Source organism: Phaseolus vulgaris, chromosome 9, assembly GCF_051622355.1.
Source record: "Phaseolus vulgaris cultivar YP4 chromosome 9, ASM5162235v1, whole genome shotgun sequence".
Taxonomy (NCBI): domain Eukaryota; kingdom Viridiplantae; phylum Streptophyta; class Magnoliopsida; order Fabales; family Fabaceae; genus Phaseolus; species Phaseolus vulgaris.
In genome coordinates, this window is record NC_143506.1 from 39137199 (window position 1) to 39157251 (window position 20053).

The following is a 20053-nucleotide window of genomic DNA, read 5'->3' on the forward strand; positions in this document are numbered from 1 at the left end:
CCAAAGAAGTAGCAAGAAGTTCGGAAGAGGAAGTTGAGTCATTGACCAACCGTCCGATAGGAAGGAAGAACATGAAACTCATCAATAGTTCTCTAGGTTTTATCTTCCTAACAGGAATACATACAAATTAAAAGAACAAGATATCATTTAGAATAAGAAAAATTAATTAAAAGTATTTTGGACGCAACTTAACATCAAACATTTAATTAATTGAAACTAAACACTTTTATGAAAACAATAAAACTAGGTTTGGTATCAGGTTATGGAAATTACAAGAGCCATTTTTGGATAATAGTTTTCTTATCTATACTATTTCAAAGTTATTTTTTTTTCGTCATTTGGTTAATGTAATCTCTTCTTTTTGTATTGAACAAATAAATAGCAAATTATTCTGACATGCCACTGATATTGGTGTGTGGAGTGATGCTTTCTCCCTTCTCTTTGGCATTCAATGATGGTTTGAAACAGCCATGCCCGGAAGAAATATTAAATATTTGAGTTTCATGATTTTAACTAATGTTTATACTACATTTAAATTTTTACTTTAAAATAAATGATTAATTACATTTGATTGCGTGTTATATAAATATTAGCTTATGCATAACAAGAAGAAAAATCAGCACTTCTAGAATAATTAATTTTTTTATTATGTAAAATATTTAGTAATTTAGAATAATGAGTGTATTCGGACAAAATTTTATATAAATATTTTTAACTGAAAAAAATTTATCTATTGTGAATTGAACCGTCATACAAAATACCTCTTGAAAAAACACATAAATGATGTGACAGGTTTAAAAGATCCATTAACAAGTAACATAAATAGATAAATTGTTTAGTTCAGTTTTTTAGTTTTTTTTTGAGTGATTAATATAAATACTGAATTAATCTTTAGAATGTTCTTGTAGGTATCAGATTACATATTGAAAGATCGAAAAGTAATTTTATAAACACGAGTGACCGAAAGAAGAAGTACAAACAAAAGAAAGAAGATATAAGAAAAATCAAATGAAGATAGATTCTGAAGACACTCTATATTAATATTAAAAATTAATTAATTATTAAAATAGTAATCGTTTATTAATATAAAATACATAATCAGATAATATATATTAATATAAAAGCATGTTGACAATATATCAAAATTGAATCTATAAACTACTGCAACCATGTTAGTTTTAGCTAGCAGAAAAAGAAAACAAGTGTAAGTTTTATGTTATTGAATAAAGAATATTTTATATGAATAAAATATTTATATATGATTATTGAATTAATTGCTTTGGGATGAGTTAACTTTCTGAGGTGTTGGTAAGTGAAATTCTGAAATAGCAGCCAAAGAGTGTACTGAAGATAAGAATTGTGAAAGGTGCAGGGATAACTTCCTCCTCTATCTTATACGTGTTACATCTCTTCTTTGGTCAACACCTTTTGCAGCTTCTGTCATACATAAAATATCAATATATCTATCACACCTTTACAAAAACTAAATTATTAAATATACTTTAAAATTATTATTTTATTCAACCATTTTTATTAAAACTTATGATTTATTCTACCCATTATAAAAACCGTCTTCATTACTAACATACATTTATTATTTTAATTTAAATTAGGTTATATCTTTTTTCTTCATCACTACAAGAAAATCACTACAAGAAAATTATGAAATAAAAATTAATTTTAAAAATAAAAAATAATTAATTTTTATAGTGATTAAATTAGAAATTATTTTAAGAACTAAATAAATTTTTAGTTTCTAAATTAATTTCTATTTTTTTAAATAATTTCTAAATTGGTATCTAATTAGTAACTAATGTTTTTGCTACCAAATTTAGAATCTAAATAAATGATAGTTAAAACATTGGTAGCTAATTAAATACCAATTTAGAAAATATTTCATAATAATAGAAACTAATTTAGAAACCAATTTTTTTTTAGTTTCTAAAATGGTCTCTAATTTAGTTATTAATGTAACTAATTATTTTAGTTTTTAAATATTGATTTTTATTTGATGATTTTCTTGTATTATAATATTAAATTTTCAATCTTAGTTTAAATTTTAGATTTTTTAAATATTTATAATATAAAATTGATTGGAATTAATTTTTACATGTAAAATGATTGTTAATTTTTCTTTAAATTGATAATTAAAAAAAATGTTATTATTTTAATTGCACAATATCCATTGTAATTCATTAGATTGATAGAAGTGAAATTTCAAATTAAACAAATTCCACATTTAAAAAAATAATTCTAACTATTTTCGTATTACAACTTGATCTAAAATTAAAACTAAAAAAAGATATTTAATTTTTTAATTATTATACTATGTAATGATGAGGTTTTCAAATTCAAAAAAAAAAATAAGCATTTATGAATATCACTGGCTATCATTTAAAATTTTGATTTTGAATTAATTTCCCAAAACAAAATTGTTGGGTTAGGTCTAGTCTTCACAGGTCATGTCACTAGCTAGGGTGTAATATTTAATAAAATATTTGAATAAAATTTTATAAAATAAGAGTTTGATTTCTTATTCAATGATTATTTATGAGTATAAGTGTTTCCCTGTGAAGATTCAAGAAGTACAGAAGAACAAAATCTTCAAACAATGTTTCCATACTCATCATCATCACAACCTCCAAGAAACAATACTAGCATCATGAAATGCTTCTGCAACCAGTTTAGAACTACATTCCAATGCAATGCTAAAGAAGCTTCAACTTAAGATGAAAAGCAACCCTTGTAATATCCTTGTATTGATCAGAAGAAGCCTTCAAATGCAGCATGCCCAGAATTTTCCCTCACCATATCAGTGTTATATTTGATAAAACCTGAATGAAGTATGTGTATTTGAATTTGAGTCTGAGTTTTTATTGGCAGCTATATATTTATTTCCAAACATATAAATTTCACTGATTTATTATCCTGTTATAGTCTTATATAAGTGTCTGTCTTCCAGCTGGCACACATAAAATTATCATTATTTGGATTCATCCATGTGAGAAGAGGTTGCTTGTTTGGTGCAAGCAGTACTATAGTTACTGTACAACCAAAGTCCAAAATTTTCTTCATCTTATCTAAAAAAAAAATTACGTTATTTGAGAAATTGATGTTTGGTGATTTATGTCTAACATTTTGTCCAAGTTGGAAATTGTGGTGTGTTTCTGTGCAGGTTTTTTTATTTTCGTATCTGGCTTGATGTTTATCATGTTTGGATGTTTGGCTTTTTTTTTTTGCTTGCTCTCAAACAACTTATTTAGTTGTTGTAATATTTTGTCTCGTGAGAATGTGATTCCTTTGGAGGGTTAATATAATTGTATTCTGATGTGTTCATGTCTCCTGCTTTGTCTATGTTAATTTAGTTGATGTGTTGTAGTGTCTTTTGAATTTCCAGCTGGATGGGTGTTAAGAAATTTGATCTGAATTTTTCTGTATAAGAGTTGAAACACCTTGAAGTGTCTTATTTTATTTATTTATTATTAATAAAAAACTAAAAAAATATTGATAATTTTTGTGAGTTACATAATTATTGCATTCTTCTAAGCTTTGCATTCTCTTTTTCAAACACTTCATAGTTAAAAACAGAAGGCAAATCAACTACTTGCCCTCTTATTACATGAAAATGAAAGACTTTTTTATAACCAGAATTTTATTTTTTTAAAATACACTACAAAGGGTATTGGAACCTTTAATGAAAGATTAATTATCATAGGTTAGTCATATTCAGCATGGTATATTATACTCTCCTTGTTCTGAAAATAATAATCATGGAAACAAATTAACAAAAAAAATAAAAACTCTTATAATTTCACCATATTTTAATGAGTGTTTGTTGGACTTATCAGTCTACGTGTTATCGGGTCATATCAAATCACTTATAATATATTGTCTCATATACAAGCTGTCAGTCTCGGTGTAAGGATATATGTTGGAGATTTCATATCGACTAGAAATTAAGACATTTTACAGCATATAAATAGGTGCAAACCTCACCTTATAAACTGTCACATAAATCGATTTGTGAGGTTGAGGTTGAGTTAGGCTTAAAGAACACTTCTTAATATATATATTCAGCTTTTAAGTCCAAGGTTGGTCCAAAATATGAAACTTAATGCATGAAAATGGGATTAGTAATTTAGTAGTTAATTAATTAACAAGCAAACAAGGCATTATATGCAAACTTGCCATTGAGGGTTAGGCAGTAGCCAATGCATACACACTACAAAATATGATATATAAATGAAAGGCTATTGAGCAAAAATATATAGCTAGAATTGAAGTTAAAAAAAATGAGGCTATTGAGAGTTAAAAACATCAAACGTGCTATAGAATCTTGTACGACAATCCTCTAAATGCGAGTCACAGGAAAGAAAACTCGACCAATAGTAACAAGTGTTGTGCATTGTCATTTTGCTTAAAAACAAACCCATCAATTCAATGCTACTATGCCACTCACCACCATTTCAAAAACTACCATCATCCTCACAAATGCAAAACATGCTCCTCATCAGTCATACCTTCTTTTTCTTTTATCACCAAAAAAAAACATAAATATAATCTATTTTAAGTGTTATTCAAACATCTTAAAAAAAAAACATATACTTCAAGAAAACTCAGCATGGTTGACATATAAGTCACATTCCAACAAAGCATGCAATGTCTCAAAAACCTCCTTTGTGGGCAATAATGATAGAACAATGTTGTGTGTGGACATTAAATTTTGGAGAGGAAAAGTAACAGAAAAGAAGGAAGAAGTGATAATGTAACAGGAAGAAAAAAAAATGAAGAGAATAAAAGTTATTAAATGAGGATCAATAGTACTGATATATTTATGTACTGATAGTTGAAAACCACAATTTCACACACTTTACTATTACAAACATAATATTTTGTTTATTTGTCGCATCAATCATATCTTACATTATATAAGAAAAAAATACAGTGACATTTTATCTTAAAAGTGTACTATAGTGGAAGATGAAATATAATAAACTAATAACACTTATTGTGTACAAGAATTCTTTTGATAAACATGTAACAGAAAATAGGATTAAGAAAGGAAAAAGAAGAAGAAGTGTTATCTTGTTATCTCTTTCACTTCCATTTTCTAGCTGTGTTGTGTGGATAATGATGGGTAGTAACATTTAACACATGCGTGTCTAGAAAACATTAATATTTTGGATCACACGTACGGTTGAAACCAAACAGGTTGGAGAATGGAGCCACATAAAATAAAAGTTGAAAGGACATTTTGGCTTCATACTAGGAAGCAAAAGGACAAAAACTTGGAAGTTATTACTACAACACAACCATGGGTAAAACTGGAACCTAGCTAAAAAACAAAAACACAACAACAACAAAAAAAAAAATCCCCCATTTTTGGTCAACTACTATTTTCTCTCTATTCCACCATGGCTACTTCATTCATTCTTCTATAACCAAAAACCACACACTCAATTTCTTGTTCCTTTCTCATGCCCACGAGCTTCTGAGGATGAACCAGACGATGTGGGACTCATACCAGTAAAAAACAGCTTCTCTTTCTCGAAACTCTCTTCCTCATCCATGAAAATCTGCTTGCACCTGCACTCCACGCTGCAGAAGGCCCTGTCCCCTCTTCACGCATTCACGTTTATAGAGCCATGGAAGAATAAACTCATTAATGGGTCGATGAAAAAGCATAAAAGATCTTGGCTTTTGTCAGAACAGAAACCAGAGAGAAACGAAGAAGCATGCAGTATTTTAAATAGACTAAAACAAGATCTGGGTTTGAGGAGAAAGTGGAAAAAGTGTCAGAAAAGAAAGAGTAGTAATGCTCACTTGTACATGTAGATGTCTTTCCCTGGTAAGAGTCTCTTTCTGCAGAGAGAACATGTGTGTAGAAACGTTGGTTCCTGAAATGCAGAGTGATGAGAAGCAGAAGAAGCAGAGTGTTTGTTGATGGTGCTGAGCATGGTTGTTTTGCTAATGACTTGTGGAGTTTTCTTGGTAGCACTTCCTCTCTGTGCTTCCAACACTACACTGAGACCCACCATGTTTCATTCTACGTTTTCTCTGTCACTCTTTTCCCAGCACTGAACTGAGAAGTTGGTGGTGGAGAATGGAGAATGGAAAATGGAAAATGGAGAATGGAAGAGAAGAGAAAGGAAGAGAAGAAAGAGGGGTCAATGTGGTGGGTCCCATACAGCTACGGAGCAGTAACAAAGATCAATGATTTGACTGCTTTTGCTATTCAACTGCCACGTATCACTTTTTTTCAGTTTCCATTTCATTTTCTGATTTCTTTTAGGTTCCAGTTTTGTTAAGCTTTTGTCTGCTACTCATAATGTTCTGCTGCCAACACTTTTGGCTGATGCATGCATCTATCTACTAATAAAAATAATATTATGTTTTTTCTCTTTTTATCTTTCAAATATTATTTATTTTATAATATACGTTTTATTTACATGTACATCTATTAATAAAATACCTTTTTAATCCTTTTATGGTAATACTTTTATTTTTTAAAATATTATGTCTCTTTCAGTCGTTGGTGGGTCGAGCAAAAAATAATCGAAACACTGCTAATTCCATTCAATGTTCATGTATTGTGTTAGTTGATGTGACAAAAAATTATTAAAAAGAAAGAAAAAGAGACACAAAATGGTGATATATTTAAAATATTTCACTTTGTAATTAATATTGAGAGTGTGTACTATGTGTGAGAGCCTACTTTGAAGAGAATGTTTGGAGAAATTATTTGAAAAAATATAAAAGAATACTTCAATTTTCTATTACAAGTATTTCCGAAGAATATTTGTTATAAGATTTCATCTTAGTGATACTTAAAAGTTTCTAAAATTAAGACGTAGTTTCGGTGGTTAACCATTTGAAAAGTAATTAAAATGAAAAATTATCCACTTTATAGAAATTAGAAACATTTAATCCTGAAAAATTGCAAGGTATTAATATTATTCTGTTTTTATATTATATTAACTTATCTAATATTATGGTTTTTTTTTTCCTTTTCCTTTTTATAAAAAACATATAAATATAATTTTTCATAATCAATTACCCAATACGTAGTCGCATTTAACTTTGAAAAGTTTTGTTAAATATCATTTCATATAAAACAAAACCTGAGAAATTGAAAAAATAGCACACGACAAGATAAATAATATAATTAATAGAGAAAATTATGAAAATATGTAACAAATAAATTATTATTTTAAGGTGAAGGTGGTGTTGTATTGCATGGTTTAACGTGGTACGGTGTTGCCTGTGTGATATATAACATGTTCAAATGATTAATATATATAATTTAAGAAGCAAGTGTACTTTCTCTAATAATTATTTTGAATATTTGAAAATATTTATATGCTAAATAATTGATAATAAAATGGATTAATTCATCTCATTTCTTGTTATAAATGAAAGTTTATTTTCAGTGGTGAAATAACGTATACTATAAAAAAACTCATATATAAAAATAAATTTTTGAAATAAAAAATAATTAATTATTATGTTAACTAAATTAAATATTAAATATTAAATTAATTATTTTTAGTCTATAATATAATATTAATTTAGTTAATACAATAAATAATTATTTTTTATCTTTAAAATTAATTTTTATTTAATAATTTTCTTGTAAAATACTTAAATTATTTATAAATAATATTTAATATTTTGTAACCAAAATGTGATAGATATATCCTTTTTAAATTTTTAATACATGTTTTTTTATTTGATATTTATTTAAAATTTTATGTAATTTTAAATTTTTTTCCTTATTATTAAAGAGACAAAAATTATCCTTTAACATTAAATTATTTATAATATTATTTTTTTTTGAATTTTTTTAAATTTAATATATATTTAGATGTATGACAAAATAATAATGAACCGTAAATTTTATACTCATAAACTTCTACAAATAAATAAAAAAATAAATTTATAGTTCGTAAATAATTATATTTCATAAACAAGTATATTGAAGGCCACACCACGACATTTCTGCCATTTATTGATTTGTGCTACCTTTCTTTTAATATGTCATATGGATTACCTTAAAATTCCTTTTATATAATAATTTTTTTAATTATATTTTTTATTAGCAATTTTTTTAATTATAGTAGTTATCACATAAGTAGCTATTAGTAGACTATGTAAAGGTAAAATAAAGAAAATAATAAAGGAAGGCTCAATAAAAGAAATTTTAATTTCTAAAGAACTTGATTACTATGCACTACAAAATTTTCAATAAACATATGGGTGTTCTCTAGATTTAGATAAAATGTACGAATATTAATTAAAAACATATTTGAGCATGTAGGACTATTATAGGGTGTTGTTTCTTTGTCAAAAATAATTATTTGTCTTACTTTATTATATAAAAAATAAAGAAATGTGATTTGTAAATTCAGAAATTAATTGTTTGAATCAACTAATCATATCACGTGTTAATATTATATGTATATTAGATTAGATAGTGTTCTGGCTAGAGAGATGGAATCTAGAGAACTATTAAAGGCTTCGTCTTTTTCTTTCTTTCGGGCAGATTACTAAAGTTTTACTCTGATCCTTCTGGTCTTTGCGTTATTCCTTCGGCTCTCAATCCTTATGTCTTGGGTGAAAGCCAAATGTAGGGATGGTAAAGCGGGGCGGACTGACCCGCTGATAAAAAACATGGGGCGAGCTCACCTTTTCAACCCACTAACTCGCATTAGCCGGTGCATAACACGCAATCCACGCAGGCCGACAACGGGCTGGGCGGGCTGGCCCGCAAGCCCACAAACACACACAAAAAAATGACTTTGGCAGCAGTGGAGTAAATGTTTTATTTTTCTTTCTTTTTCATTTTGCGATAGAAAATTATAAGGGTCATTGGAGTTATAACTTCTTTAAGACTCCTTTTTGGTCTAGTTTTGGGGATGAAAATACATATATGATATTTTTCATCTAATTTGGAATCAATAATAATGGATATGTTAGGTAGTGGGTAAGTCAAGAACATTGGAAGGTTGATACTTGAATTATGTAACATTCAATTAATGTTTATTGTTGTATTAATCCTAATACCTTTGTTTTTTATGACAATTTTTCAAGAGAAAAAGTAAAAAAAACAAAAAAAAAACATTGAATTTCTAAAAAAAAAATTGAATGCGGGCTAGCCCTTATGCGGGGCAGAACGGGAAGTCTAGCTTGCACTCACTTTGCGGGGCGAGCCAAGTGCGGGGTGGACTAACCCGCTTTGTCATCCCTAGGCAAATGGGGGAGGTACCTACAGAAGGCACTCCAACGCTCAAATCAGTAAAGAGGATATTCGACACTGGGGTATGTACAGTAATAATGACGTACCTTTTTTTCTTGGAATGTGCATTATTTATATTATTTTAATGGACTTATCTTATTGGGTCCGATTAGTGAATGAATCACACGTATGGTTGTATTACCTATTTCTTAATGATATTTTAGCTTCACTGATTTTGGTTTGAATGTTAATGGTTAAGTGTGTCGGTCGACCTGACCGTCCATGAACATTTTGAACAGTTCGATCAGGGAGACCACCGATCGATTTTACAAATAATTTTAGATTAATATTTGAATAAGTTGAAATTAAATAAGATTACGAAAATACTAATTAATAATGACATAATAAAATGTGATACATACACTAAATATAGAAATATAGAAGAAGTCATATAAGGCAATGGAGAAATCTTTAATGCTTCTCAAAATGAATATTTAAATTTAATATATAAGATTTAATAAATTACAATATTATATATTTTTATATAAAAAATGAACCTGTATAATTTTGAAGAGACAAATTCGGAGGTGGGCCACCTTCACCGCGATCCTATTTATAAATAAATATTAAAAAAAATTAGAATGAGACAAAAAAAGTTATAAATGTGATACATTTTATTTTAGCACCAATACTTATTACATTTTCTTCTATTTGTCTTAAAAGTCAAATTATTATTATTACGATAATTATCTTGATATTATATATTAAATAAAATAATAAACTCCTACGTGCTCAATTTATAGAATAAATGTTAAAATGTGACAAAAAGTTAAATGTGATATATTTTTATTTTTACCACCAACAATTGACTTGTTACATTGTTCTCTGTGTGCCAAAAATCAAATTATTATTATTATTAAGATATCTTAATAGAAAAAAAATATTTTAAATTAATTTTGGTTAATTTTAGAGAAGTAAAATTATTTTGTTAAATTAAGTTGTAGTACAATGGGACCAATGTCATGTTGATAGAATAAATTAGGTACCAAAATTGATTGTGCAATAAATTCCACAACGGGAATGTCCAATTTTAAACTCATTCTATATGCAAAACTAGTCACTGTAAAAGGTTATTAATAGAAATATTTTTTAATTTTTAAATTATATACGATAAGATAGGTGTTTGTATAGTTTTTTTGTTTTTAGTTATTGAGACATTTTAAATTTATTTTGTATTATATTTTGAACTATATATACTAAAAAAAAATTATTAAATAAAAATTAATTTAAAAAAAAAAATATTTAATCAGTATATTAATTAAATTAGATATTATTTTAGATATTAAAGAGATTATTAGTTATTAAATTAGTATTTACTTAACTATCAAAATTTTAACTACAATACTTAAATTTCAAAATTATCTAATTAGTTATCAAGATTTTAACTACAACTAATTAAATTCTAAAATTAATGACTAAAACCTCATAAAACTAACTAGATATGAAACTGATTTGGATACACGTAATTCTTTTAATCTTTTAAATAATATTTAATTTAGTCAATATAATGATTAATTATTTTTTATCTTTCAAAATAGTTTTTATTCAATAATTTTTTAATGATAATTTTTTTATTATTATTTGAAATTCAAAACAAGAAAATAAGTGAATTATAGACAATGTCATTTTTCTTTTAAATTTTATTTAATTTTAAATATTTGAGTGGATACTCATATAAATACTAGTATATTTATTTACCAAATAGAGTGAAACAAAAACACACAAATTTTATATCTATCAAATATCAGAGACGATAATAGATATAAGTTTTTACATGTAAATAAATATAATATAAAATTATATTCATGTTACTCCTCGTAATCTCTAGCCCACATTATAAGTTGTGTGTGAAAAACATATAATTTTCTAAAAATATTTTAAAAAATATTTCATTTAATCTTTAAGAATAAAAAAAATATTTTTCTAATCAAAGTAATAAATATTATTATGTTGAATACTTAATAGAAAAATATAAAATTGTAAGTTATATAGAGTTCCTAAAACTTTATTTCATTATAACAAAATTAAACATAATTTTCTTAGCTCTTATGTAGTAATTAGGGTCATGAATTACGTATTCAAATACATGAAATAACTCATGATTTGTTTCTATTAGAAATGTTCTTACTCTTGGTGAGCCAAAAATGGAAAAATATAATATATCATGGAATAATTAAAATTAAATTATGAATTTAAAACAAGTTTTAATATTATAATAAAAAATATTAATTATTAATTTATATGTTGTAAATGGACAAAAAAAATGTATTAAGTGTGAGAACTTATTTCTATGATAGAAGATGGCTTTAAATAAAGGTTTTATTCATCATATAAATTGGACCATATGGTGGAAGTTGGTGCCTCTAGTTGGATTGGATTGTATGAAGTTTTTCAACGGGCCCTTAATGGGCTAACGAATCTGCTTCTGGTTAATGAAATAGCGTTTGCTATTTGCACACTCCTTTTTTAACATGGATCTCCCTTTTCAAGTTTTCATATTTTGACAAAAATACGTTTCTTTTGAGAAGAAAATCACGTTCCATTTTATATTGGAATTTTCATTCCCAACAAAACCAGACACTGATTTTATTTTATGTAATTTATTTTTTAAATTAAATATGTATTTTGAAAATAGGATCACATTATAAGTCTAAGTATAAAATAATTTAAACATAACATAAAGCAAAGCTAAGTATTTATAGAGTAAAAAAAAATAAGTGTCAATGACAAAAATTGTACATGCATATATCAAAGTTTTGTTTAATGTTTACCTTGAGTCAAACTGGTGATGGTTTCATCTTTGAAGGAACTTGTTGATACAAATTGTTCATAAGATCTTAACATTGTAGATAATTTATTAAATTGGTGTATTTTTCTTTTGTTTTAATAAAAGATAGTAAAGTCTTTAAAATTTACTTATATAAGTAAATAGAAAACACAATTTCAAAATAAAATTATCCTTAATGCATTGAACATTTTTTTTTCTAATTTATAATAAATTTTTCTTGTATGTATAATAACTTTTAATTCTTTTTAAAGGAAGTCATGTTTCCAGGCATGACTTCTTCTAATTTTATTTTTGTCATGCTTCTATTTATGGCTTCTGTTATTTTTTTTATATATAAAAATCATGTTGTAAAACATTAAAATTAAGAATACAATGAAAACAAATGATATACCCATATGACAACAAATTTTATATGAATTCTATTTTGAAGGAAACAAATTTTTTATCCATTTATGTTCTTGTTAATATCATCTTTAAAAGAACATGATTTATTGAATAAGGAATAAAAACAAATTGCATAACGAGAACAATATTAATACCTTAAAGATATTACAACCATGCTAAAAGAAAATGAATGAAAAGTATATGCTAAAGGATATTATTCAACAGATAATATGTTGGAGAACTCAGTTAAATGATGACATATATTCTGATGAATGAATAAAAAATCGTCTACTAGAAACAATTTAATAGTGTTAAAATTAGTTTTAGATCATTTAGCTTTATCGTATTCATTATGCTAAAACCTTCTTACAATTTTTTTACAAAGAATGTGTATTTTATTTTGCTTAAATTAATTTTAAACTACTTTAACTTTTTTGCTAATTCATACTAAACAAGTAGAAAAATTCTTACAAATACCTTAAAATTTTAATTTTTATTGTTAAGGCTATAGCAGCTTAAAAAATTATATTTTATTATTAATTAAGAAGTGTTATATATACTATTGCTGATAAAAAAAAGTGTTATATACAATTCACTCTTTAAATTTAGCATCCACCCTATTATTATATGAGCTTGTTTTAGTGAAATGCTTTTATAATAAGATCCACATTAAATTGAAGACATTATTATTAAGAGCTTGAATAAACCCTTCTCGTAATGTTGTTACTTTGTTGGCCTTTTGTTGTAAGCAGGAATGTTGGACCAAGTTATCCAATAACTTTATAGGTTCATGATGATCATCATTATTCTATTCAAATGAGTTGAGTAGCAACTAATCAAGGAAAGTGGTGATCCCATAAGAAAAAAGAAGATGTTTTTATTTATTTGATTTTTGGGTGGGACATAAAATAGGTGGCAGTTAGCCAGTTAGGTTCCCCTTGACAAGTAACAAAAAGTTGCCCTAGCTTTCGGCTCCCATCGATGTGGGGCCTTTAGTAGCTGAATTATAGATTAACTATCCTTCATTTTTTATTTATTTATCATTGTGCTTTGGCCATTTGTTATATATTTATATCTAGACAAAGCAAAAAAGTGACATTTACTAATCCATTCATATTTCATAAGTTAAGAGGTACTATATAGTGATAGGTAGTTATTCCAAAATATGCCTGTTGCTTACAAATTGGTACATTTCTGCCAAACTTGTTCGCATATGTCTATGTCCTGTCTATTCCAATGGAAGTGATGTATTGGTGGGGAAGAGGAGACATGTCATTACATTAGGGAGTTACATTAAACAATTTTTTCTTTTCCTTTTTCTCCTCCTTAACTTTTGTCTTCTAACGTATTCAAATTCTTACTTGTTCAACTTTTTTTGTGGATATTATAAACTCACTTCCTTCACTACCATTTCTCCTTTGCAATGCTTTAATTTTGTTACTTTGGTATTGAGAAATATTTGTATTATGGTGGTTAGTGAATCTGGTGTGTTAGGAACAAAGTTATTTATAAAGATGGAGTGACAGATCATTTAGAGACTTTCTCTTTGGTTCAATTGAATGTTTGGTATTGGATTCCTCTAAAATTTCATCTGCTTGTTTTTTTTATTCAGATTGGTGTCTTGAACCCATGATTTGTCGAAACTCGATTTAGTTCTGGTTTTAGTTTGTTGGTTGTTGGTTTTGGAGTTTCTTGTTTTAGAGTAGTTTGGATGACTTTTATGTAGTTTGGTTAGTATTTTGTTGGTTGACTATTTTTTGATAAGTTGTATAAGGATTGATTTACTCCGATATTTATTCATTATGATAAAAAAAACTCATGATTTCTTGTTGTTTAGGGTTCTTCACAAAAGAAAACAAAGTATACTATCTCACCTAAAGTACAAAGAAATGACATAGGACAATGATTTTTCGTTTTATAAGAAACGAAAGTACCCTAATATTCCTCTTGCCATGTGTCCCTGCACATGCATACTTCGTCCTAGCTATAACACATGCACGCACATGCTTAAACCTTCATGAAATAGGGTATCCATCCCCCAAACAACTCATGCATATACTACTCGTTTTCAACGAGTTCCAAATTTATTTTCTCCCAACACTATATGCATATTCACCATTTACGTAACTATCTTAACTCTTAACATATTCAGTCTTCAACTATCCATATCATGCTTTTCTAACTGCTTTTTCTTTTACTCTTTCCAACACTTCACCTGAACAACTTTTACAAACCTCACGAATTTAATTCATTGAATTCAATGTATTGATAGTGTATGTCTGTAATCATATCGTGAAATTTCTCTTGTGATTTTACAGGGATCATTTTTAAGAATAAAAGATTTGTTCCGGAACTTAATATAGTCTCACATCGTTAAAGAGTCAATAATAGTTTATATACTCATTCTTTTTTCAACTATCTGAAATATTTTTAAAAACAAAACTGTAATACTAACCTTCAAAACAGACAATAACTCATACTTGAGTTCGAAACATGATTAATTTGTGATTGTTATAATGATCGCAGTGATAATTTTGAATAATACACGTGAACAGAGGTTAATTACATCATTTTCTTCTCTGGTAACTTGAGCTTAAAATACAAATCCATCATTATGTTTCCTAATACAAATACCATGGAAAGAAAAATTGAAATTACATGAATATATCTAATACTAATCATCAGTAATCAGATAAGCGTACTCTTACAATTTGCAGCAACATTATAGTTGCCAGACCTTGCATTTATCAGCAAGGGAGAAAAAAGTGGAAGAAAATATATTGGTTATGCAAAAACATATACAAAAGCATAATCACAATAAAAAGAACTAATAAAGTGTAGTCAAGATCTTTAGCATTTCTTCCTTCCACTAGTGTCATGATTGTATAACAAAACATCAGTTTTGGGAGATGTTCTTGTGATTGAGAAAGACAAGACCTTCTTCACATTTGACTAGTGTTTGGTCTCCATGTTCCATTGTGTGACATGAAACCAAGGTTTTTGCCTTCAATGACTCCCTTTCCCAATCTGTGTTGTATACCACAACTAGAATAGAGACCACACATGCTATCTGTGCTGCCAACAGCCCATAGCAAAGACCCACCAACCCTAGTCTCCAAACAAATGCCATCACTATAGCCACTGGTGCCCCCACCAAGTAAAATGAATAGAAGTTTATCCCTGCCCCAACACCAGGCCTAGCACTTCCCCTAAGGATTCCACAGCTTGTGGTTTGAGGGCAATTTGCTAACTCACAAACCCCAATTATGGGCAAAACACTCATGGTAAGTTCCAACACCTCACTATCACTAGTGAAAACCCTCCCCCATCTCTCTCTCCCCAATGTGGTCCCTAACAACCCCAATATTGAACTTGAAAGAGCCATTCCTATTGCCACAATACTTGACAACCTTGCCCTCTCGGGTTGACCCGCCCCGAGTTCATTCCCCACTCTTGTTGACACCGAACCACTCAGTGCTGTTGGTAAAGTGTACATGAGAGACGTCGTTTGAATCACTATGCCAGCAGTGGCCAAGGCCACACGCGGGTTGTGAAGGTAACCCGCTAGAATTGTCATGAACTCGTACCACCACCATTCCAAACACACTCCCAAACAACTCTGAATGGAAAACCTTATTAGTATGCCCCACGAGGTTGTTGCTGTGGTTGCTGTTGCTGTTGCTGTCGTTGTTGTTGTTGCACTGATAGCACTGATAGCACTGGTGCGAGATATTAATAAAGGCATGGAAAGTGAGCCCTTTGAGACTTGCATGTAGAGCATGTATGATAGGAGGAAGAAAAGGGTGTTGAAGTTGGCAACAAAAGCTGACATGGCAATCCCTGGAACACCAAGGTGGAGTTTGAAGGTGAAAAAAGTGACCACAGGGATGTGTATGAGAATGGAGAGTAAAGTGCACCATAGTAGAGGCCAAGTTGTTCCTTTGCTACGTAAATAGATTCGAATTGGGTGAAGGAAGCTGTTGGCAATGAGGTCTGGGATGGAGAAGCGGCAATAGAGGCTTGCGACTGTGGTTATCTCAGGGTTCTGGTGAAGCCATAGCATGAGAGGCTCAAGCTTGAGCCACAATAGAGAAATGGGTAGTGAAGCTGCCAATAACATGAAGATTGTCCTTTGTAAAGTGAGAGAGAGCAAACAGAAGTTTCTTGAACCAAAGGCTTGCGTGCAGAGAGGTTCCATTCCCATGGCTAGACCTGAGAGCACAGAGAAACCAGTTATGTTGGTGAAGCCTATGGCCAAAGCACCACCAGCTAACTCAAGGCTTCCCAACCTTCCCATGCACACAACTAACACCATGTTTTTGATGTATCCCACAAGGCTCATGGCTGCTATTGGAACTCCTATGTCCCCCATTCTCTTTAACTCATCCACTACCTACCAAACACAACACAATCAAATTAAACCTTTTTTTATCTGCATAAAATAAAATGATAAAAAATATTAATGTTAGCCTTCAAAAAAATCACACAAGAACTAAAAAGGACACCAAACTGATTCTAATTATCATTTAGTGTCTCTTTTTGTGTGAGTTTTTTTTGGTGAAGTTAACATCAATATTCTTGCAGTGCAGAGAAAGTGATAAAGGGCAACCTGTTAAAAATTAAACCTATGGTGACAGAAAAACGATATGATATGCAGTGTAAAATGGTGAACAAGTGAAGAGAGAAAATCATGGAAGAGAGTGGAAGGTTGTGAAAGTATGGTAAGGTGTTGTTGGTACCTGAGCAGTTGTCGGGTATGTCTTTTGGGGTTTCTCCTCCGCAACCATCTTAAACATTTGGTTTTTTTCTCTTTCTTGTTTGTGTGTGGTGTGAGACAGTAGTATATGATAAAGAGGAACAGTGTTAATGAAGTATTGGGTATCTTTTTTCTCCCCAAAAAAACACTCATCCAAGTAGAAAGTGAAGGGGAAGGGAGGGAACAAGAAAAATGGGTGTGAGAATGAGGAGTAAGCTGAGAAACCTTTATATAAGGGTTGGAGATGGTGGGGTATAGCATGGTGGATTCTTTACAAGTTAAAAAGCAATATTACATTATTGTGATTATCATCATTAGTAGAACACAAAATAATTCTAGAAGCCAAAGCTACAACACCTTTCAACTATAAATCTCTGTACAAAAATGTTAAGATGTTGCCTCAAAAGTTTATACTTTAAAAAAGAAGCTTCAGAAAAGTTTATAATCTTGGTAGTGATTTCCACATTGGATAGTCAAAACCAAAGAGAAACTAAAGTGAAATTTTAATGTACTGTATTTTTTTTTAGAGAGAAACACACACAAACAAGAAAAGTTCTGCATAAAGATGGATACTATGATATCTACTTTTACAAAAAAGTTTACTTCTAATGATTTTATTATGTGGTAAGGTAAGTAATATATATAAGACAATTTAAAAATTTATGATGTTTCGTGATATTTACACAAAAAATTGTACACCATCTTTGCCAGTGGCTATGTTGAGATTATGTCACCTTAATTAGCAAGTGGCACTTGAACTCAAAATCGAAATCACATGTTCCGTTTTAGGTCAGATCGCAGTTTTCAATTACTAGCATGCTCACAATTCATCACTTGACATTATCTCTTTGATATTAATTATTCGAGTGATTTTTTGTGATTAGGTTAAAAGTTAGACCTTTTGATTAAATTGTTTTGTATAAAGATTGGTTATAAGAATCTTGATAGAATAGATGATGATTTCTTTTGATGTAACTTATCATTTATTTCAACTTAAAAATTGGTTTGGTGATGAGTCCGAAAAATATCTATATATTAAATGTTGAACAGATTAGTCTTAATCACTTTTTTTGCATAAGGATTGAGATATCTTTTAGGTGTTTATATTTTGTTTATTTTTTATTGATAAAAAAAATTATGTATAATTAATTTGGAGTGATTGTTTGCTATCAGGTTAAAAGTTAAACTTGATACTTGATGTATAAGTTTTTATATTTAAGAGTGTAATCAATTTAAAGGAATTTTTTTCATTAAAATGGTACAATTTTTCTTAGAATTTATAAGAATAGGCAAAATCTTGTTTAATTGGGTAAGTGGTGTTTGAGGGGAATGACTTTAAACAAAGAAAATCGTGTTTAAATTAAACAACTTTTGATTTTCATTTTTTTTTAAAACTGAAAATCAATACTTTGGTGTTAGATGTAATACTTAGGAAGTTGTGTAGGAAAAACACCAATTTAATTAAAATGAAAGTCGTCGGTGTAATAAATATTTTTGAGTAAATACTAATGTGTTAATGTTTTACACATACTCAAATTCAAACTTAACATATATTAACATTTAATAAAAAAATATTATTAAATAATTTTTAAAAGCATCAAATTTTAAAAAATCCTACACATATATATTATTAACAAAATACTTAAATAATTAGAAATAATGATTTAGTATGATATATAATTTGTCAAACACAATTTTTCGTTGAAATTTTTTTAAAAAATTACAGAATTCAATTAAATAATTTATTACATATTTTTTGTGTCAATTTTCATTTTCATTTAATTTTACAAATTAAAAAACAACAATTTTATTAATTCTTAAATTAATAAAATAATTATTTTTTACAAATTTTGTTAATCATATTTAACAACTCAATCTTTAAATTTTTATATAAATATTTAAATTTATATATTATTTTTCTTATTTTCCTAAATTCTCAAATAATTAAAAAATTAAAAAGAAGTTGTGTATACAAAAGACGATTTTAGTGTAAAAATTGTACAACTCAAATTGTCATCCCTTACATAGCTTCATTATATAATTTTTACATTGAAGTGGTATTATGTATGTACTACTTGTAATTACATTTTCATTAATGTCGTTAGTGCCTGTTACAACTTTCACCTTAATTAAATTTATGTTCGGACAACTTTCTTTTTTATTATATACAACATAAAAATTGTTACAATTTAAGATTTTAGAAGTCGTGTACAAAAAATCACTAAATAAAAATTAATTTTAGATACAAAAATAATTAGTTACTATATTGATTAAATTAGAGACTATTTTATAAATTAAAAAAATTATTGGTATCTAAAATACTTTTTATTATTAATAATTTTTTTAAAAATATATATAGTTTCTAAATTGATATCTAACCATTAGTTACTTTTTTTTATCAGCAAAGAATAACCACTAACTACTAAGATTTTAGTTACTAACTATTTTATATTCTAAATTAGTTTCTATTAGTTTCTTTTAGAAACTAATTTAAAATCTAAAATATTAGTAGCTAAAATATTGGTAGCTAATTTAGATATCAATTTAAAAATTATTTTATAAGTTTTTATTAATAGTAGAAATCAGTCTAAATATTAATAATTGTTTAGTCTCTAAAATAATATATAATTTAGTCGATATAATGACTAATTACTTTTTGCCTCTAAATTTAGTTGTTATTTAATGATTTTCTTATAGTGTAACGTTAAGTCGGTCACTTCAAATACGACTTATCAAAACCATAATTAAAAAAGATTTTACATGTGTTATATAAATTCTGAGAAAAATTGCACTATTTTATTACAAAACTCTAGGTTTCTTTTCATCAGCA

General features: G+C 27.9%; 2 protein-coding genes across 3 annotated transcripts; both read right to left on the bottom strand.

The window, feature by feature from the left end:
- Nucleotides 1–5161: 5161 nt before the first annotated feature.
- On the bottom strand, nt 5162–6133 carry LOC137822462 (FCS-Like Zinc finger 15). Its single transcript, XM_068627348.2, has 2 exons — nt 5824–6133; nt 5162–5619 (listed from the first exon to the last, which is right to left on the bottom strand). The coding sequence occupies exons 1-2, from the start codon at nt 6036–6038 to the stop codon at nt 5457–5459; spliced, it is 378 nt and encodes a 125-aa protein (XP_068483449.1). The 5' UTR covers nt 6039–6133; the 3' UTR covers nt 5162–5456.
- An 8930-nt stretch (nt 6134–15063) lies between these two features.
- Nucleotides 15064–17426, bottom strand: LOC137822912 (protein DETOXIFICATION 55). 2 transcript variants are annotated; one of them, XM_090295937.1, is made up of 2 exons: nt 17207–17426; nt 15064–16679 (listed from the first exon to the last, which is right to left on the bottom strand). In XM_090295937.1, exon 2 carries the CDS (start codon nt 16669–16671, stop codon nt 15364–15366), a length of 1308 nt encoding a protein of 435 aa, XP_090152063.1. In that variant the 5' UTR covers nt 16672–16679; nt 17207–17426; the 3' UTR covers nt 15064–15363. The 2 variants fall into 2 exon arrangements, with proteins under 2 accessions (XP_090152063.1, XP_068484038.2); XM_068627937.2 differs by having other exon boundaries at nt 15064–16860; nt 17207–17411.
- Nucleotides 17427–20053: the final 2627 nt, after the last annotated feature.

What these genes read in the sequence shown, in the direction of transcription:
- LOC137822462 (XM_068627348.2), bottom strand. Translation starts at nt 6,038, where the DNA reads ATGGTGGGTCTCAGTGTAGTGTTGGAAGCACAGAGAGGAAGTGCTACC. An exon ending in AAAGACATCTACATGTACAA is followed by an intron (nt 5,620 to 5,823) that starts GTGAGCATTACT and finishes GAATGCGTGAAG; the next exon opens with AGGGGACAGGGCCTTCTGCA.
- LOC137822912 (XM_068627937.2), bottom strand. Translation starts at nt 17,263, where the DNA reads ATGTTTAAGATGGTTGCGGAGGAGAAACCCCAAAAGACATACCCGACA. An exon ending in CATACCCGACAACTGCTCAG is followed by an intron (nt 16,861 to 17,206) that starts GTACCAACAACA and finishes TGTGTTTGGTAG; the next exon opens with GTAGTGGATGAGTTAAAGAG.